The 20,572-nt window shown below is 31.9% G+C and overlaps 2 protein-coding genes across 2 annotated transcripts in view; both read right to left on the reverse strand.

Moving 5' to 3' along the window:
• Positions 1-20,572, reverse strand: part of LOC139500700 (transcription initiation factor TFIID subunit 10-like) — a 78,037-nt gene that overhangs the window by 45,372 nt on the left and 12,093 nt on the right. The gene's annotated exons all lie outside the window — the stretch shown is intronic.
• LOC139499963 (E3 ubiquitin-protein ligase NEURL1B-like) lies at positions 188-8,103 on the reverse strand. Its single transcript, XM_071288627.1, has 3 exons — positions 7,904-8,103; positions 5,433-5,666; positions 188-4,530 (listed from the first exon to the last, which is right to left on the reverse strand). Exons 1-3 carry the CDS (start codon positions 8,024-8,026, stop codon positions 4,342-4,344), a joined length of 546 nt encoding a protein of 181 aa, XP_071144728.1. The 5' UTR covers positions 8,027-8,103; the 3' UTR covers positions 188-4,341.

The raw sequence follows: 20,572 nt of genomic DNA on the forward strand, positions 1-20,572 counted from the left end.
CCTCATACTTCACGAGATATGGACCTTAGCAATAAAATTAGATGCAACAGTTATACCACCATCGTCAGTAAAACAGTCCTATGTATTGTAGGCGAGACATAAACCATTGTACTATCAACTGAATGGGGACTTTAGTTTAATTCAGTATTAATACCCTGTCAAGTGAAAGAAATACATACATATTAAATAAAATTACACAAATAATATCTTTATTATCGTGGTCTCAAAACAATAAAATAAATGACAATTTCTCCTTGCACTAAGGGGAGTTTTTCTTTTAAAAACTCAAAAAAGTCAAAGCATTAACAGAGAACAATATAAAATATTGCAAAAATGTCTTTCAATACATGAATAAACTTCTAATTTAAAAAAGAAACCAGAAATGATCCCCTAAACATTTTAAAACATTTTTTCATTCAGAGACTGCTTGAGGAGCAATAACATTAACTTACAAATAGAAACTTGACATGAATATTGGTAGATATCAAAACCTAGTGTACAATTGTTTTAGATTTTAATTTTATATATACCAACTGTCAATCTAATTGTCTTATGCTCATCAGGAACAAAACATTCATTAAACCAAAATGTGTGGTTGTTATGATACACAGCTTTAAATAAATTTTTGATAACTGTTCAGACATTTTATTGGGTCTTACAAGTTCAAACTAATATTTGAAACATAACCATGTGTGAAATATAGATAAGGATGGTTTAATATTGGTAAATAGCATTATGCTATCTAATAATTATGCAAAATATAATGTATTAGTTTAAAAAGTTATGTGAAAAAAGTCCAAAATCGAAGAGGTACATATATAATGAATCTGATGAAAAATGAAATTTACATGAAAGTGACATGTCAAAATAAACGGTCAGTGAATATGTTGTGCAAATGAATTAGTTAAATATCATTAATATTCTTGAAACAACTAATAACAAGAGGCTCTCAAGAGCCTGTATCGCTCACCTGTAAATTTTGGCTTAAATCTTTCATCAATGATTATTTTTGAATTTCAATATATATCAATGAGTGCTTAAAATTGCCACATAACAGTTTGTATCTTTCATATTTTCTTCAATTTTAAGCAAAAAACTGCATTTGACCCCTATGTTTTATTTTTAGCCATAGCGGCCATGTTTGTAGAAAGATCAAAATTTCGGATATAATTTATAAACTAGATACTCTAAGGAACATTCATTTAAAGTTTGGAAGCATTTGGCCCAGTAGTTTCAGAGAAGATGATTTTAAAATGTTCACAAATAAGATGAACAAATTGTGTAAAATTGTCTTTAAAGGGCAACAACTCCTTAAGGGGTCAATTGACAATTTTGGTCAAATTACTTTTTTGTAGATTTTACTTTGCTGAACATTTTTGCTGTTACAGTTTATCTTTATCTTCAATAATATTCAAGATAATGACCAAAAACTGCAAAATTTCATTAAAATGACCAATTATTAAAAGTGGCAGCAACCCAACAATGGGTTGTTTGATTATTCTGAAAATTTCAGGGCTGATAGATCTGGACCTATTGAACATTTATACCCATGACTAATTTGCTCTAAATGCTTAAGTTTTTGAGATATAAGCCAAAAACTGCATTTGACCCCTATGTTCTATTTTTAGCCATGGCGGCCATGTTTGTTCATGGATCAAAACTTCAGATACAATTAATTAACTAGATACTCCAAGGAACATTCAATTAAAGTTGGAAGTATTTGGCCCAGTAGTTTCAGAGGAGAAGATCTTTGAAATAGTTTACAACTGACGACCACAGACAACGATGGACCACGACGGACGACGACTGACGCCAAGTGATGGCATAAGCTCACATGGCCCTTTGGGCCAGGAGAGCTAAAATACCTGACAGACAAGGACCCATCTTTTGGCCCTTCGAAATACCCCTAAATAGACCCCAATACACAAACGAAGCTCCCCTAGACATATTAGTCTAACATTTTATGGGCAAAAACAATAAGTCATCAAACTTTGTTTGGGAGACTAAGATATTAATAAAGAATATCTCCTGATATGTTATACTAGATAAATTACCTAGAAATTAATCATATACAAATAAGAAGCCTTTTAAAATCAACAAAATAAGTTTAAAGGTGTTTTGTTTAAAATGAATACAAAGGCCTTTGTATTTGGTATGAGGAAAAATATGACAATCAAATTTGAAGTTATGGACTGGTAAAAATTTCTCAAGGCATGGGACTGGTGCAAAATTAAAATGAGCTATAATAAAAGTTGAAGTCCCATGGTTATACAGAGGAAAAAATGTTGATGTCCCATTCTTTTTTGCAACAAAAAAACTTGGTGTCCCATGTTAATTCATAAAGTATATCAAAGATGTCTTTTGCTCCAGACAGCATACATCATTCAAATAAAACTGACATGTGATGTGATGACAGTGCTGTTAAAATGTGTTGCAAAATTGTTTAAGACAGCCATGTTTAACAGGTTAAGTAACTTCATATTTTGTAAGGATTAATGAAACTCCAAGTTAATTTTAAAAAGTTATAGAAATTTTTAAAGGTAACAATCTGAATTATAAAGTCTGAACTGAAAACTGTAGCTTTTTTTTAATCTATCAATTAAAACATTGATGTCAAGTTTTATTTGAAAAAGTTATAGAAATTCTTTAAGGTGACCATCTGTATTTAGTCTGTATTGAAAATTGTTGCTTTTCTTAACCATTTATTAAAACCTTATAGGTTTGACAGTATTTGACAAAATACTAAATAACTTTGTTATTTGTAAGAACAGTATATAATTAAGATAATAATCAAGTTTATGAAAATCAAAGTTGATTTGACAAAGTTATGGATTTTTTTACAGGTGACCATCTGTATTTAGTCCATACTAATTTTGTTTTAGATTTTTAACTATTTATTAAAACATTATAGGTTTGACAGTAATTAAACAAATATTAAATAACTTTGTTACTTGTAAGAACAGTATATGATAAAGATAACTTTCAAGTTTAATGAAAATCAAAGTTGATTTGACAAAGTTATTGATTTTTTAAAGGTGACCATCTGTATTTAGTCTGTAATGAAAATTTAAGCTTTTTTAGCTATTTATTAAAGCCTTATAGTTTTGACAGTAATTAACCAAATACTAAATAACTTTATAATTTGTAAGAACAGTATATAATTAAGATAACAATCAAATTTTATGAAAGTCAAATTTAATTTGACAAAGTTATGGAATTTTTTAAAGGTGACCATTTGTGTTTAGTCAGTACTTTTTTTTAGCTTTTTTAACTATTTATTAAAGCATTATAGGTTTGACAGTAATTAAGTTAACCAAATATTAAATAACTTTGTAAATTGTAAGAACAGCATATAAAAAAAAATAACTGTAAAGCTTGTTGAAAATCAAAGTTGATTTAAAAAAGTTATAAAAATATTTAAAGGTGACATCTATATTTAGTTGGTACTTGAAGTTAATATTTTTGCTTTTTTAACTATTTATTACAATATTGTAGATTTGACAGTATGTAAGCAAATAACTTTGTAATTTGTAAGAACAGTATCAAGTTTTAAGACGATCAGTGTTGATTTGAAATAGTTATGGAAATTTTTAAAGGTGACCATCTGTATTTAATCCAAACTGAAAATTATAGCTTTTTTTTACCTATTTCTTAAAACATTATAGGTTTGACAGCAATAAACCAAATTCCAAATAACTTTGTAATTTGTAAGAACAGTATATAATATAGAAAAAAGGCAAGTTTTATGACAATTAAAGTTGATTTGACAAAGTTGTGGATATTTTTAAAGGTGACCATCTGTATTTAATCCGAACTGAAAATTGAAGTTTTTTTTACTATTTCTTAAAACATGATAATAGATTTGACAGCAATAAACCAAATACCAAATTACTTTGACAGTATATAATTGGGATTATAGCTGTCAAGTTAAATGGAATTCCAAACTGATTTGAAAAAGTTATAAAATTAAAAAAAAATTACTATCTGAATTTTGTGCAAACTGAAAATTCAACCAGACAGGAATTTTATTGGGAGAGTTTTCATGATTATCATTTCCTTGCAAAGAAATATGTGGAACTATCCTTAACCTTGTGGCTGTGCAGTCGATTATACATAGTTTACAGTCAGAACTTTTTTTAATTTGATTTAATAAAAGAAAAGTCAATGTCCCATGCAGATCTTAGATGAAAAAAATCTTGGTCCCATTGAAATTTTGCTTTTAAAAAGTCCATGTCCCATGCTAATTTGCACCGGTCCCATGCCTTGAGAAATTTGACCGGTCTCTTTAAACTACATATTATTGTTTCTCAAAAACATTGTTTTGTGTCCAATATCTAGAATTTAACAATAAAATATTGAGCGGACATTTTCAATGTTGCCTCTGCATATTGGGCATTTCCTGCCATGTTCTTGCATCTGTAGTCCACATACCAGACACAGGCTGTGGAAACATGGCTGTATGACGGCATCAATTTCCCGATCAGCACATATGATACATTTTCTCGCCGTATTAGGTAGTTGCATGGTTACCTGTTAAAATAAGATTAAAAATGATGTGAAGTGCCAGTCTATGAAGAATCAGGCAAATAATTCAAAAATTGAAACATGATGAAAAAAAAGTATACTATTTTATAGTAAATAACCTCCTGAGTTAGAAATGTTAAGTCTTTTGTTTGGAAGTGTCTGGTAATAATAATTAAATAAGTTATAAAATTGGTTAGAAGGACAGCAAATAAGTTGAAATTACAGAGTTATTTCCCCTTATCTGTTCATTTCTAATGCATTCAACCAAAATGTATCTTCTATTACCAAAACATAATACAGAAACACATGTTATTTTTGTGTATAACTACATATGATAAGGTAAATAAAATAAACAGCTGTGCCTACAGTGCATGATACACCTGTATTGCGCATATAGAAATTGGAAAAGACAGCATTAATAATTTCCTTTAATTCACATTGTTTAAGTCCTGTAACTCCAGAACAACAAATAAATAATAAAAAATCAAAAGGGAGCTTCATTATATCAATCCCAACAGTAATGTAAAGTTTCAAGGAAATCAGGAAATTTAGAAACACTACAGAAAGTGTGAAAAATGGGGAAAATTGCCTGAATTCAAATTGTTAAAAATTCTAATTACTCTGAAACAACACGGCAATTGCTTTTTCTAAATCAAAAGGGAGCTTTCTTCTGTAATTCCTAATGTTGTGTTATTATAATGTGAGGAAATATAAGGTTAAAAGGAATTTGAGCTATAGTCCGATAAAGTCCCATTAATCCAAAACACATAATATGAAATTAAATGATGAACAACGGTATACCATAATATGTTCCGTCTAAGACAGGCCTATAAAAACACCAAGCAACATGCAATGATGCAGAACATACAAACATTGAATTTATTCTTGTGATTGTAACAAATACTTACTGTTGGTGTACCTGCATGAACAAGAATATTAGAGCTTGTCTGAGAAATAGGTGTGGATGTTGCAGGTGAGGTTACATGTGCTGTGAACTGTGGTGCAGAATTCGAAGGAGTGGAACATGTTACTGTAGGCAGGGTAGATGAAAGTAGGTTTTCTGTAAACTGGGAACCAAGATCTGGCAATGATTCCTCAGAATCAGAAGTAATAGAAAAATCTAGACTTGTTATGTGCTGAGCCTATGGGAAAAGTGAAAGATACACAAATAAGTCGCTCCTTTATAAACATTTCAAAAAAAAAAAAATGTTTGAAAACAAATATTCTTGATTTTTCTCTCAACAAATTATTTGTTTACCAAAAAATTTAATTTCCTGTAACTTATAAAAAAAATGTAATTCAGTGGTTACTTGTTTTATGAAAGAAACATAGCCTTTTCACTCTTATTGTCATGATCATGATTCATTTGTTATATCTGTATACTTATAGCTTAGTTTACAGTCATAAAAATTGAGAGTTTTACACATATTTAGGATAATCATGCAGCACATCTTCTCTCAGATAGGAAAATCCAGTATAGCAGGAGTGATTGTGGATTAATTTGGTTTCATATTGTTTTCCATGGTTTCAGGGAAGATACTTGATAAAAAGTAGATAACAATATGCATTAACTTTCTTCTATATGTTTGTTATAAATTTCTTGAAATGAATTGAATGTGTTTATTGCTGTGCAGAAATTACTTTGAAACAGATTTTTTTAAAAACATGGTTTTATATATGAAAAAGATAGTGAAAATTGAAAATGATGAATACTTTTGGCCACACTAGTTATTTTTTGACAAATAGGAAGTTATATTCATCTTATTTACAGCAAACATTGCTTGCATAAAGTATACAAATGCCTATTGATTAAATGATTTTTTTTTCAATACCACTAGTTCAATTATTTAGATTGAGAAAAATGCAGCTGATTCATCAATATTTAAGCATAACTGCACAAGTTATGTAATTTTCTTGACAAGTTTAACATCATTTTGTAACTGGAATATCTGAGCATACATTTCATTGATAAATTTATGGATATGTTCATGGATAGGATGTTTAGAATGTTATGATCAATGCAATATATTTTGTGTATCTCAAAAGTAGTGACAAGCCTTGAAATATTTAGATATCAAGTCAGTCCCTAATAAGATTTCTTAAATAAAAAGAAATCTGACATTTAAATCACTTTGTAAATCATGATTAGTTTAACAATTTGCAATGAAAATTATGGCTCTTACTCTACCAGATGTCATGATATTCCCAAAATCATTTCGAAAATTTGGGAAAGAGTGCACACGCTGAAATGTCTTGCCTTCTTTACTATAGCTACTAATTGATATTATGTTGATAGTCCTAAATATATACTATCACATTAACTAAATATGATCCAAGAAATTGAGGTCAAGGTCAGATAAACCAAATTTGAAATACATATACACCCTACAATCATAGTCCATACACCAAATATGCTTGAAATATAGTTGAACTTTTTCACATCCAAGAAACAATTTTAACTTTACCAGGAAAACTTATCTTTGATCAATAAACCATGAAAATGAGGCCAAGGTCAGATGAACCCTGCAAGGCAGACATGTGCACCTTACAACACTTTACATGCTATAAATATAATTAACCTTTTGCATTTAGTATCTTAGAAACTAACATAACCAGAAAAATTTAAGATTGACCAAGGAACCATGAAATGAAGTCATGGTGAGATGATAATTGCCAGACACACATATAAACCTTACAATCATTCCATACACCAAATATAGTTGACCTATTGCCTATAGTATTAAAAAAACAGACACAAAAAAAAAAACTTAACATTGAGCAATGAACAATAAAATGAGGTCAAGGTCACATAAAATATGCCAGACTGACATGTACATTGTAAAATATTATTACACTACAAATAGTTGACATATTGCATACAGTATTTGAAAAAAATAACCAAAACACAAAAAATTAACTTTAACCACTGAACCATGAAATCAGGTCAAGGTCAGATGACAGTTGGTGGTAATCAATTTACAAAAATTAGTATACACCAACCTAAAGATGATGTGTATTGAGTTTGAAAGCAATCTCTTAAGTGGTTTCAGAAAAGAAGACCTTTAAAGTAAAGTTTACAACGGACAGAATCTGAAAGCAAATGATCATGCAACAGCTCACCCTGATCTTTATTCAGGTGAGCTACAAATAGATGTTTTTGGAATCAAGAAGTGAGCTCATAATAATTAAATTTTGTATTTACAATAACTAGTGTAGTAATCACATTGTCATAAATTTTCTGAAATGTGTCTATGACAATATTCTGCAGCAAATTAAAATTACAAATACTGCTATAAAACTGAACACTCGTTGATTATGGTTAAGTGATAATTCAATGTTGTATTCCTGTTAAAAAGATGGACAATTATATATTTTTTACCTTGATTTTTGTCAATAAGTAGATTCGTTTCTTTTGTGTCTGACAACTTTCAAAATATTGTTTTGCAGTGAACCCATCCCTACTGATTTCTCTCCCCGCACTATTACCAATCCTCAACTCCATTTCACTAATTCTGCCTTTAAAGTTTCTGCCATTTTTGAAAAAAATGTCTTGCAAACATTGAAGAGTTTCTTCGTAGTCTTTATTATATGCCAGGTTGATATCATGTGATGGAATCTGCTTATTTCGGGAGCTTTTTACTTGGTGATAAGATGAAGTGTTATAGGAATAATGCTGCCAACCGATACCTAGTTTAACTATATCTGGTTTTGGCAGTTTCTGTGCAGATGTTCCTGGTAAATTGGTCTGAAACAATATAGATAATACAACAGTTTGAAAAGTTAAATTATGAACATTGCACAGTTCGTACTGGTACCTACCGTCAACTTTTCCACCCAGAGCAACTGGTTACAGGAAAAGAAGATGCCGCCAATAATTACGCTAGAGGACATTACACCATCAGGAAAGAAATTGTAGATTTAGTACAAGCAATCTGGCATACCATGAATTTAGCTTTATCAAATTTTAATCTCATACCAAAACAAACAGAGTAAAACTAGTCCATCTTATTCATACTGACAAAAGGTGCAGATACTTAGTTCAGATAAATACTAACTGACACTATTAAGAGATTTTTTACCTGCTTATGATGTGACATTACTACATATGGGATATAGGTTTTACATCTACTGGGGGGTAATCCGAAGTAAATTTGCTCTTATGTCACCTTTTAAGATAAACTGAACATTATTTTCAGGGCTGTTCAGGGCCATTCACTGTTAAATTCCAATTTGGCAGGTAGAAAAATTTTGTCCAACTTATCATTTTTTTTTTTTAATATCCAATCTTTCATCTGCTATGGATTTGGCGATAAAAGCCAAAAACCTAAACGAAAATGTCATTTCAAGAGGCACAACTCCTGAAGGGGTTGACAGATTGTTCTATTATAAAGCAGGGAAATAAATTTTTCCTTCAGATAATTTTGTGTTGATCATACATTTCATGTATCTTCCATAGATTTGGACATAAAAGCCAAAAGCCTCAAATAATGTGATTTCAAGAGCAATAACTCTTAAATGGGTTGTCTGATTTGTAGGAAAGATAGTGGGTTGATAGATTGTATCCTTCTGGTCATTTTTGCATTTCATAGCTTTCATCTATCTTCTATGGTTTTCCAGATAATAGAAAAACACTTCAAACATTTGTCAAAATTTAAATTTTTAAAAGGGACAATAACTCAAACATTTAGTATACGATTTTTCGGAAAATTTCAAAGTAGACCGATCTTCAATTTCCAATCATTTTTACCTAGGCCAGATTTACTATATCCGATTCAGTTTTATTGAGCTATAAGCAAAAAACTTAATTTTACCTCAATGTTCTACTTTTAGCCCTTGTGACCAATTGTTTTTTTTTTACAGAATTGAAATTAGGAAATTTTGCAAAGGATATGAAAAAGATCATCACTTTAAAGTTTCAAAACATTTGGCTCAGTGGTTATAGAGAATACTATTTTTTTTCTAATCTAAATGATGGCAAAAGCTCACACTGGCTTTTAGTCAAGTGAGCTAAAAAGCAGAAGAGTTAACAATATACTGTCCATTCTTACCTTACTCAGTATAAATGGAAAATATATCAGTCTAACAGAATTTTAGTACTTAAGCTTTGTTTTGTGTAAAGTAATGGTAAATGTTTATCTGGCAAAAAAAAAAAAAAAAAAAATGCAATCAAACTCAGGTATACTTTATGTATGGACTTCTATGTATAGAAACGTGATTTTTGTATGATAATATAGTCTTTAGTCAACTATGAGTATGGATAAATGCGATTCAGAGAAGATCCAAGATCTTTGAAATAGTTTACGACGACGGACAACGGATGACAGACGACGCCAAGTGATGGCATAAGCTCACATGGCCTTTTAGGCTAGGTGAGCTAAAAATGCATTTAAAAAGTTTTTATTACTTTTAAACACAGGGATACAACTTTTCAAGCTTTTTTACTAAGTTGAAAATGAGTTCAAAGTAATTTGATAAAATGCTTAAAAGTATGTAGGCTTCATATTAGAAGTTCTTTATAAAAGGCAAAATTAGAAAAATTAAAATATCTAGCAAATTCTACCTTCAAACACTATTTAAGGGGACAACCATGTTGAGGGCCAGGAGGATTTTGAATAATAAATAACTTGTCCTGAAAAAAGCTGAAAATAACTAGATATCAGTGAGATGGCCATTGGGAGCCATCACTGTGGGCCCGCTGTCAATAACAGACACAATCTTTACCATAGGACATGGGATTCCCAACTGTAAGTGTTTTACCTTGACCTTTGACCTACAAAATTGTTGCTTAATAAACATGTCAAGTACAAACTTATCCTAATGGTTCTCAAGGTATGGAGCGGACAGGATCTTTCCCATAGGTCATGGGGTTCCATAATAAAATCTAAATTTTTGACCTTGACCGTTGACCTACAAATTTGAACAAACATTATGACACAACTCTTGTGTTGGTTAATATACATGTGAAGTATAAACTTTGAAATCATAATGGTTCTCAAGATATGGAGCGGACAGGATCTTTCCCATAGGACATGGGGTTCTATACCAAAACCTAAGTATTTGACCTTGACCTTTGACCTACACAGTTGAACATACATTATGACACACTCTCTGGTATTGGTCAATATACATGTGAAGTATAATTTTGAAATCATAACAGTTCTTGAGATATGGAGCGGACAGGATCTTTCCCATAGGACATGGGGTTCTATACTAAAACATAAGTTTTTGTCCTTGACCTTTGACCTACAAAGTTGAACATACATTATGACACACCCTCTGGTGTTGGTCAATATACATGTGAAGTATAAACTTTGAAAAAATAACGGTTTTCAAGATATGGAGCGGACAAGATTTTGTTATGGACGGACGGACGGACGGACGGACGGACGGACAGACGGACTGATCACTATAGGGCGACCCGCCTTTGGCGGGGCCCTAATAACTTGAGCCCAATTGTCAGGAAAAAAATAATCTGGCATGACAAGAGGGGAATTAGTTTTAAATGAGGTTGAAAATAAATGGTCGTGTGCACAAAAAATAAACCACCACGCAAAAAGTGAAAATAAAAAACTCATCCCAAAAAATTCTTGAGACCCCCTACCTCCCTCTTACAGTACAACCCAGAGTACAACCTGGAACAAACTCTTAGTATATGGTCAACATCTGCTATAGTCGCATCAAATGGTGACCATTTATTTGAGGGGTCATAAAACCTGGGATGTTGGCCATTTATTGGGGTCATAAACCATGGACTGGTGGTCAAGCTAATCAGTTTCATTATTTTTTATCTATTTATTTAAAAGGTGTGTAAATGTTATCCTGCATCAGTACTTTACCTGTACAGGTGAATTGTTTTTTTTCCCATTGAAGTTGTCTACATGTGTATAAGTTTTGTTTAAAGATTGAAATAGAATTTTTGTATTTCTTCATTTCAAAAGGTTGGAAATCATCTACATGTAAAGGCCACAATGTATTATTATTTATTCTCTTTACATGTGATTCTTTTTTTCTTATTCTGTATTTTTTGGGATGCAAATAAATTCCCTCTCTCAAGCAGTTTCAAGTGTTTATATTGCAGAAAATTCAGTTCAATCTTTATCACAATGCTTAAATGATAAAGAGCTATAATTATTCAGTTTAAGATAATTTTTCCCTTTACAAAAGAATACAAAGTTGAACAACATCTTATTTATTAATAAAATCAAAAAGAAATTTAAATAAAATAAGTTTTGTAAGAAAAAGCAGACAAAATATCTCAAAATAAAGTTGTGACTTTTTTTCCTCTGACTTTTTATCCCTGATTTTTTTGTATGTGACTTTTTTCCTGTGATTTTTTTCCTTACATTCGTTTTTTCCCAATTTCAGTGTATGCTATATAAGAATGGGTACAGTTTTTAATGGCAAAAATGGCACACTCCTACCAAATAAAATCGAAGTTACCCCCCGTGGCCCCCAAAGACAGAAATCATACTACTATATATATATATATATATATATATTCTCTTGTGCGCCCTCCTTCACAAAACAAAATATTCGGATATTCAATTTATATACATATGTTATTTATTTTGTTATTCTTATAGTAACTAAAATATACCTGATTATACATAATATCTACTGTAGCGCATTTGATGGAACTCACAGAGGAATATTCGGTGAAAGGGGAATGAAACGATCTGTATTGACTCTCCCCATGTACGATCATCCACATGATCCATATCATAGGGGCCGGTAACATACTGTTTGAAAAAAAAATTACACTGATATGTAATAATATACAATTATGGCCTTCATCAAAAGTTTTAATATCCAAAATTATTAAATCAAGAAAAGGGTTATTTTCCTCGAGGTCCGTAGGACCGAGGGAAAATAATCTTTTTCGAGATTTAATAATTTTGGATATTAACTTTTATAAAGGCCATAACTGTATTATTATACTGAACTGGACGTCGTGCAAATTGCCACCAAATGAGTTATTTTGCCTACGCGCTCATTCCCACACAGTTATTTTGCATACGCGCAGTTGCCCGCGGGAAATATGGGGTTATTTTGACAACGTGCATATTCCCTAACAGTTATTCTGCCTATGCGCAGTTACCCGCGGGAAAGAGGGGTTATTTGTGAAGGTTATTTTATTATAGTGGTTACTATAGTAAAGTATAATAATACGTATTATTACATATCAGTGTAAACATTTTTTTTTCAAACAGTATGTTACCGGCCCCTGTGATCCAGACATGTATATATGGCGGCACAGGCACTTGTCTCAGAAAACGAATCCTATATTATGTAGGGTTATTGTATGAATATTGGGGAATTGTCCGGAGTAGAATTTAATATTATTGCACGAGCTTGTGAGTGTACAAGGGACAATATTCCCCAATAATCATGCAATAACCCTCATATTTTTTAGCAATATAATATTTGAAAGTGAAAATTGGTTTAAACTAAGATTCTGTCGTTGATGAAATCATTTTTGAAGATTTATTGCACTAGTGCAATATTGGAATTTATTGCACGCTAACTTTTGGTTATTTTCTGTGGGAAATATTATATTGCTATGCAATAAAAAAGATATACGTACGCCAATTTAGTTGATTATATTAGGAATCACTGAAAACTGAAGCATGACTGGAGTGGGTCCCTCCATGGGCGGATCTAGTTATTTTTAAAAGGGGGTTCACAACCCAGAGTAAAATGGGGGGGGGGAGGTTCCAAACATAATGTCTTAATACAAATGCATTGATCGTACACAAAAGGGGGTTCCAACCCCTGGAACCCTAACCTATTCCGCCACTTCCCATTTAGGTCAGTCAGTGGGCCCCCTCTTATAAAAAGTTCGGGATCCGCCACTTCCTCTCTTAGGTCAGTCAGTGGGCCCCATCTTATAAAAAGTTCGGGATCCGCCACTGCTCTGACTTTTACCTTATATTTTAAGCATTAATTTGGTGTTATTTGGGTCTCAAATCGTAAGAAAAGAAATCTACAGTCTCGACTCTGCTTAAATTTTGTTTCTGACCTTATATAAGCTATTTGAAGATTTCTAAGAAATGAAAAGTGGGTGTTATGGGGCAAAATATTTTACCCTGTATCTAAGGAAAAAAAGGAGTCCGAACATTTGACCAAATCACAAAAACCTCACCTAAGTACATCCTTAAGGTATACAGATTTTTTTCTGAGACAAGTGCCGGTATGTGTACATTGTATGGCATGGGAACAGTTTAACAGTCAATATATATATTCCTGGTATGGCGGACCAAAACAGCTTATTTTCAATACGAAGTTAACAATACATCATGTCAGTATTTATAGTAAAAAAAATATGGAAAATAAGGGTTGTTATTGGCTTTGAACTAGCTGTCAGTAACTGCGAGTACTCTCAGATCGGTACTAATAGTCTTTTTGTTGTTGGGATGTATAAGTGCTGAGCCACTCTGTTTTTGTTAGATGTATTTCTATCCATCTGATGTGTTAAGCCTTTTTCAACTGATTTTTATAGTTCGTTCCTATATGTTGTACTGTTACACCACTGTCCAAGGTTAGGGGGAGGGTTGGGATCCCGCTAACATGTTTAACCCCGCCACATAATGTATGTATGTGCCTGTCCTAAGTCAGGAGCCTGTAATTCAGTGGTTGTCGTTTGTTGTTGTGTTACATATTTATGTTTTGTTCATTGTGTTACATTTGTCATTTAGGGCCTTTTATAGCTGACTATGCGGTATTGGTTTTGTACCGTACGCGTACGGTGACCTATAATTGGTAATTTCTGTGTCATGTTCTTTCGTTCTTATGTTGTACTGTTTCACCACTGTCCCAGGTTAGGGGGAGGGTTGGGATCCCGCTAACATGTTTAACCCCGCCACATTATGTATGTATGTGCCTGTCCCAAGTCAGGAGCCTGTAATTCAGTGGTTGTCGTTTGTTGCTGTGTTACATGTATTTGTTTTTCGTTCATTTATTTGTACATTAATTTGGCCGTTAGTTTTCTCGTTTGAATTGTTTTACATTTGTTATTTCGGGGCCTTTTATAGCTGACTATGCGGTATGGGCTTTGCTCATTGTTGAAGGCCGTACGGTTACCTATAGTTGTTAATTTCTATGTCATTTGGTCTCTTGTTTAGAGTTGTCTCATTGGCAATTACACCAAATCTTCTTTTTTATATATATCAGAGGGAAATTTTTGTTTACTTAATCTGAGAATGGAAATTGGGAATGTGTCAAAGAGACAACAACCTGACTAAAGAACAGAAAACAGCCGAAACACTGATAAAATTTGTCGTCTTTGTACTGTGTATTGCACATACAAAAACATTGCGGTATGGGCTTTGATCATTGTTAAAGGTCGTACGGTGACCTATTATAGTTGTTAATTTCTGTGTCATTTGGTCTCTTGTGAAGAGTTGTCTCATTGGCAATTACACCACATCTTCTTTTTTATATTAACCGAACAATAATTAATCTGCCCCGTCATTTTTTTAGTTATATCGCGGCGAGATTTCATTTAATAAATTGTTTCTTATCTTACCTCCATTTGCTTGAAATAAAATGCCCAAATGTGATGGCGACCTGGTCCTTCCAAAATCAAAATGAAAATGAACAGGTTAAAATCGTGCCATATTTATCTCGATTTAGCTGAAAACTTTCCCGTTGCTCGCCTTAATTTAAAACAATTTGTTGCTTTATAAAACAATATATCGAAGAAAAAAAGGCAATTTATTATTATTGCATGATATTTTTATTGACTTATGAATTAATCTTAAAATGTTTTCTCGTTTTGATAATTTGTCGCGTTATTTAAAACGATTTATTTTTATGGCGATAAAAAACAAATCGGCTAAATGCCTTGTTAGGCATTTTGTCGAAAAAAATAAATCGCAGTAATAAGAAAAAAAAGGCAATTTATTATTATTGCATGATATTTTTATTGACTTATAAATTAATCGTAATTTTTTTTCTCGTTTTGATAATATGTCGCGTTATTTAAAACGATTTATTTTTAAGGCGATAAAAAACAAATCGGCTTAATGCCTTGTTAGGCATTTTGTCGAAAAAAATAAATCGCAGTAATGAGAAATAAAGTAGTTTCCCGCTAAAAGTTATATCGCCTTCATGGATTATAAGTATTAAAACGAGGGTAATATACGCTTCCGTACGTTATCTCGAGAAAACGAAACTGTTATATCGAGATCTCGGATTATTATATCGTTATCTCGAGAAAACGAAACTTTAATATATCGTTATCTCGAGAAAACGAAACTGTTATATCGAGATCTCGGATTATTAAATCGTTATCTCGAGATAACGATATATTAAAGTTTCGTTTTCTCGAGATAACGATATAATAATCCGAGATCTCGATATAACAGTTTCGTTTTCTCGAGATAACGATATATTTTTTATCGAGATCTCGATATATTAAACCGAGATAACGATTTAATAATCCGAGATCTCGATATAACAGTTTCGTTTTCTCGAGATAACGATATATTTTTTATCGAGATCTCGATATATTTAACCGAGATAACGATTTAATAATCCGAGATCTCGATATAACAGTTTCGTTTTCTCGAGATAACGATATATAACAGTTTCGTTTTCTCGAGATAACGATATATTAAAGTTTCGTTTTCTCGAGATAACGATATAATAATCCGAGATCTCGATATAACAGTTTCGTTTTCTCGAGATAACGATATATTTTTTATCGAGATCTCGATATAACAATTTCGTTTTCTCGAGATAACGATATATTTTTTATCGAGATCTCGGTAAAACGGTAATGTTTTATCGTGATCTCGAATTAAAAAAAATATTTTCTAATGTTTTGTGTGTCCCCTTACGGCTTCAGCAGACGACTGTGTATGCTATAGTGAAATAAAAAATGAATAGATACCCTTGGTAACTGGGCGACTAATTGGGCTATGAGATTTTAGAAATCTATCCGCATGTCCACTTGAAGGTAAACTCCAGGCATATGAAAGACTCATACGACCTGTCCTAGTATACGCAAGCACTGCCTGGGACCCACATCAACTTTATCTCAAAGACCAACTGGAAAATGTACAGAAAAGAGCGGCTAGGTTTATAACATCAAACTACAACTGCGAACTAGGAAGTATGACAGCAATTTTAGATCAACTACAATTACCATCACTAAAAGACCGCGGAACAAAAAACAGACTGATCCATTTCTGTAAAAGTATACACGGCCGAGCAAACTTACCTTCCGACCAACTGAAAAAAACCCATCCCGAACAATCAAGAACATGCACAGCCAACATTTCCCCAGACTTCAAACGAAAACAGACACTTTAAAATACAGTTTCATTCCAAATACCATTAAAGACTGAATTTAGGCAGCAGAAAAACCAGCTAAAACCTTTAGTGAAATTGTAAGCAGGGACCAACTTAAGTAAATTACTTGACGCACGAGCGGTGTATTAATATCCTAGGATTTATCACCGTAAACCTATCAAGATCAACACAAAGCAGAAGGGGCGTACGTATAAATGGTAAGTGATTAAGGATGTTATGAAAGGATGAAAGGTTGAGAAAGGGAGGGAGAGCTGAGAAACCTCTCTTTCAGTTTTTTTCAAGTCACTGAAGATGCAACATGAATAACCTTTGGTAGTGTTAAAAATTTTATCAAAAGATTTATTTCAGAAGATGAGACAATTCAATTTTGTATATACAGATGCCTAATAATCTGAATAGAAGTATTTTTTATTGCACTTGACCTTATTTCCATGGTTGACTGCAAATATTACATAGATTGTCTGTTGTAAATGACTTTGCAGAGAAGACCTGTTTGTTTATGTCTCATTGCTTTGCTTGAAGAAAGAAGGTAGAAGAGTATGTGGTAGGATAGGATACGTAAGTACAATCTGTATATTTTAAAGTTGTATGCAATATGACGCATAATATAAAAAAGAAGATGTGGTATGATTGCCAATGAGACAACCGTCCACAAGAGACCAAAATGACACAGAAATTAACAACTATAGGTCACCGTACGGCCTTCAACAATGAGCAAAGCCCATACCGTATAGTCAGCCATAAAAGGCCCCGAAATGACAATGTAAAACAATTCAAACATGATTAACTATTGACTTAAGTCAAGACAAATAGGTATAGTTGGATACTTTGGCGAAGTTAAGTCTCTATCTCTGTTTAGGGTTCACAGATGTATACCTTCCTTTTAGGTATAGTAATGTCCCCTACCATATGTATGAAGTATCTGCTATTACTTTTACGAACTAAGTGAGGAAGCTCAGTCTGACTAAGCCTAATCATGGTGGCTCAGTCTGATCCTCGCCATGCGGTTTTGACTAAGCACATTGGCTAGGTCAAAACACGGGAAAAAAGGGAATTTGATGTATTTATTTTATCCATTTGGGAATAGGGTTCAAAGGGGATAATTTAACTTTTTATGACATTATTTTTAAATTGTACAGAAACATGATAAAGACTGTTTCCATATGTTTTTTCGATTTTATTTCAGTTAAATTTTAAGCCCCCCAAAGTCTAATCGTGGGCTCATTAAAAACTGGTTCTCCAAAAGGAAAAGATAGGTGATCCACTACCAGCATTTGTCTTGGTGAACTAGTACCTTAACGTCCAGCTAACCCACAGGCCGGCTGACTGTACAAGCAGACTGGTATTTTTAATACCATTTGGCATTCTAAACTATAACATTTTTCATTTGGTTTTTTTTTGCTGTATGTGTTTTTTTTTAACTGTTTGGATTTTTATACCATTTGGCATCTTTTAATTATGTGTTTTTTTTCCCATTTTTTGCAACATATATTTTCATCAACACACCCAAAACACTTCAAAATTAAGAGTTAGATATATACTTTGCCAATTGTTCTTCATATTCTAAGGAATGCTATGATAACCATTATGTGAAGAAAATAAGACTACATTTCTAAAAGTGGCTCAGGATCATATATTTATGTTTGATATCAATCAGTTCTAAATAAAATGTTTTGGAGTTTAGTATGATGTTTTTTTATCACCGAACTAGAACACATTTTTGTTTAGGGCCAGCTGAAGCTACGATTTTTGCTGTGTTGAAACCCATTGGTGGCCTTCTGATGTTTTCTGTTCTTTGTTTGGGTTGTTGTCTCTTTGACACATTTCCCATTTCTATACTTAATTTTATTTGTGGAAACCTTCAAATTCCCATTTTTAAGGTTTTCCAGGTGTTGTTTCATGTGTGACCACAGTCAATATTGGATTCGTTTTTTGGCAATTAATATTATTCACTGACCCCACACTACACAATATATAAAACAGCATTTGTAACTGTGAAATCCAGTATTGACTGCTGTAATTCCTCAAACACAGCACCATTATTCCTAAATTTTGAATCAGTCTTGATTCAAAAAGAAAAAACCTGTGTTACAAATTCAAATGTTTTATTGATTTAAAATCAATGCAAGACACTTTTTATCAACAATAACACAAAATAAACATTTTAAATAAAATAAACAATGATCAACAATGCAAATAATTATAAAATAGATAACATATTCAATCTGAAAAATATGATAAAATAAACCTATAGTAAATAAATGACTTATTATAAATCTCTTAAATCATCAAAAACTTATTTCTCTTATACTTCATGCACAATGTAATATCATTATGTCAAATACCCTTATGCATTTTGATTTGTTTAGAAAGAGTCATATGTTCAACAATATTTCAAAGGAAGACTGAAAAAAACACATGGTAAAGTGATATTGCACTGTTAAAATACATGTATCTTAATATACAAATCTGAAAAACTCAATACTTTGTGATGCAATTGTAACAACCAATTACATGAATTTCATCTTTATTTCCAAATAATTGACATTAATAAATTACCTTTTGTAGCTTTTGTATTAGATTGAGTCTTTTGTAGACGAAACACGCGTCTGGCGTATATTCTAAATTTAGTCCTGGTATCTATATATGATGAGTTTATTGGTACAAAAATGTACATATATATTATAACATGACATTTTTCATATCAGACCCCTTATCAGCTCTAAGTCATGATATCAATAGAAATCACAGTACAATTGGGCAGGTGTTGAGGCAAACAGTTTTTAAAATATGTGGGCAGTATTTCGCCTGAGCATATGGGTGAGTGTGTAATATACAGATTGATAAGTCTTAAATTGGGTTATTATCTAAAAAAAAAATGTTTTCTGTGGAAAAAAATAATTGTTTCAAGGACAAATTTAGGAAGTACAAAACACTACATTTACATCACATATCACAAATATTTCCAACTTTGTTTGGTTTTACATGTACAGCAGTTTTCAAAGATACAAAATATATAATTTATTACCCCTTGATACACACATTGTGTTAATACACATATGAATCAAAACAATAAGTCAAGGCCAAATCCATTCATTTATAAAAAAAGTGTAAAATAATATGAATATATTATGAACAGTTAATTTTCAAAACATTACCAAATGCATTATATTTCATATCAGCACAAAAGTCCAACAGGGTTCACTACATGTAGATACATGTTAGAACATAAGTACTTCTTTAACACAAGGTTTGCACACTAGCACTTAAATAACACAATATTTTCACACTAGCACTTAAATAACACAAGATCTTCACACTAGCACTTAAATAACACAAGGTTTCACACTAGCACTTCATTACCTCAAGGTTTCACACTAGCACTTCATTACCTCAAGGTTTCACACTAGCACTTCATTATCACAAGGTTTCATAATAGCAATTCATAACCACAAGTTTTCACCCTAGTAATTCATAACCACAAAATTTTTATACTAATTTTAAGACTTTATTTCATAAGGTTTTCCCACTTAAACTTTACTACAAGATTTTTACACTTGCAAAAAGTAAAATCACAAAAATACTGAACTTAGAGGAAGATCAATTGGGAAAGTCCATAATCACATGGCAAAATCAAATAACAAAACGCATCAAAAACGAATGGACAAGAACTGTCATATTCCTGACTTGGTACAGGCATTTTCAAATGTAGAAAATGGTGGATTAAACCTGG

The sequence above is a fragment of the Mytilus edulis genome, chromosome 13 (genome assembly GCF_963676685.1).
Source record: "Mytilus edulis chromosome 13, xbMytEdul2.2, whole genome shotgun sequence".
NCBI classification, from domain to species: domain Eukaryota; kingdom Metazoa; phylum Mollusca; class Bivalvia; order Mytilida; family Mytilidae; genus Mytilus; species Mytilus edulis.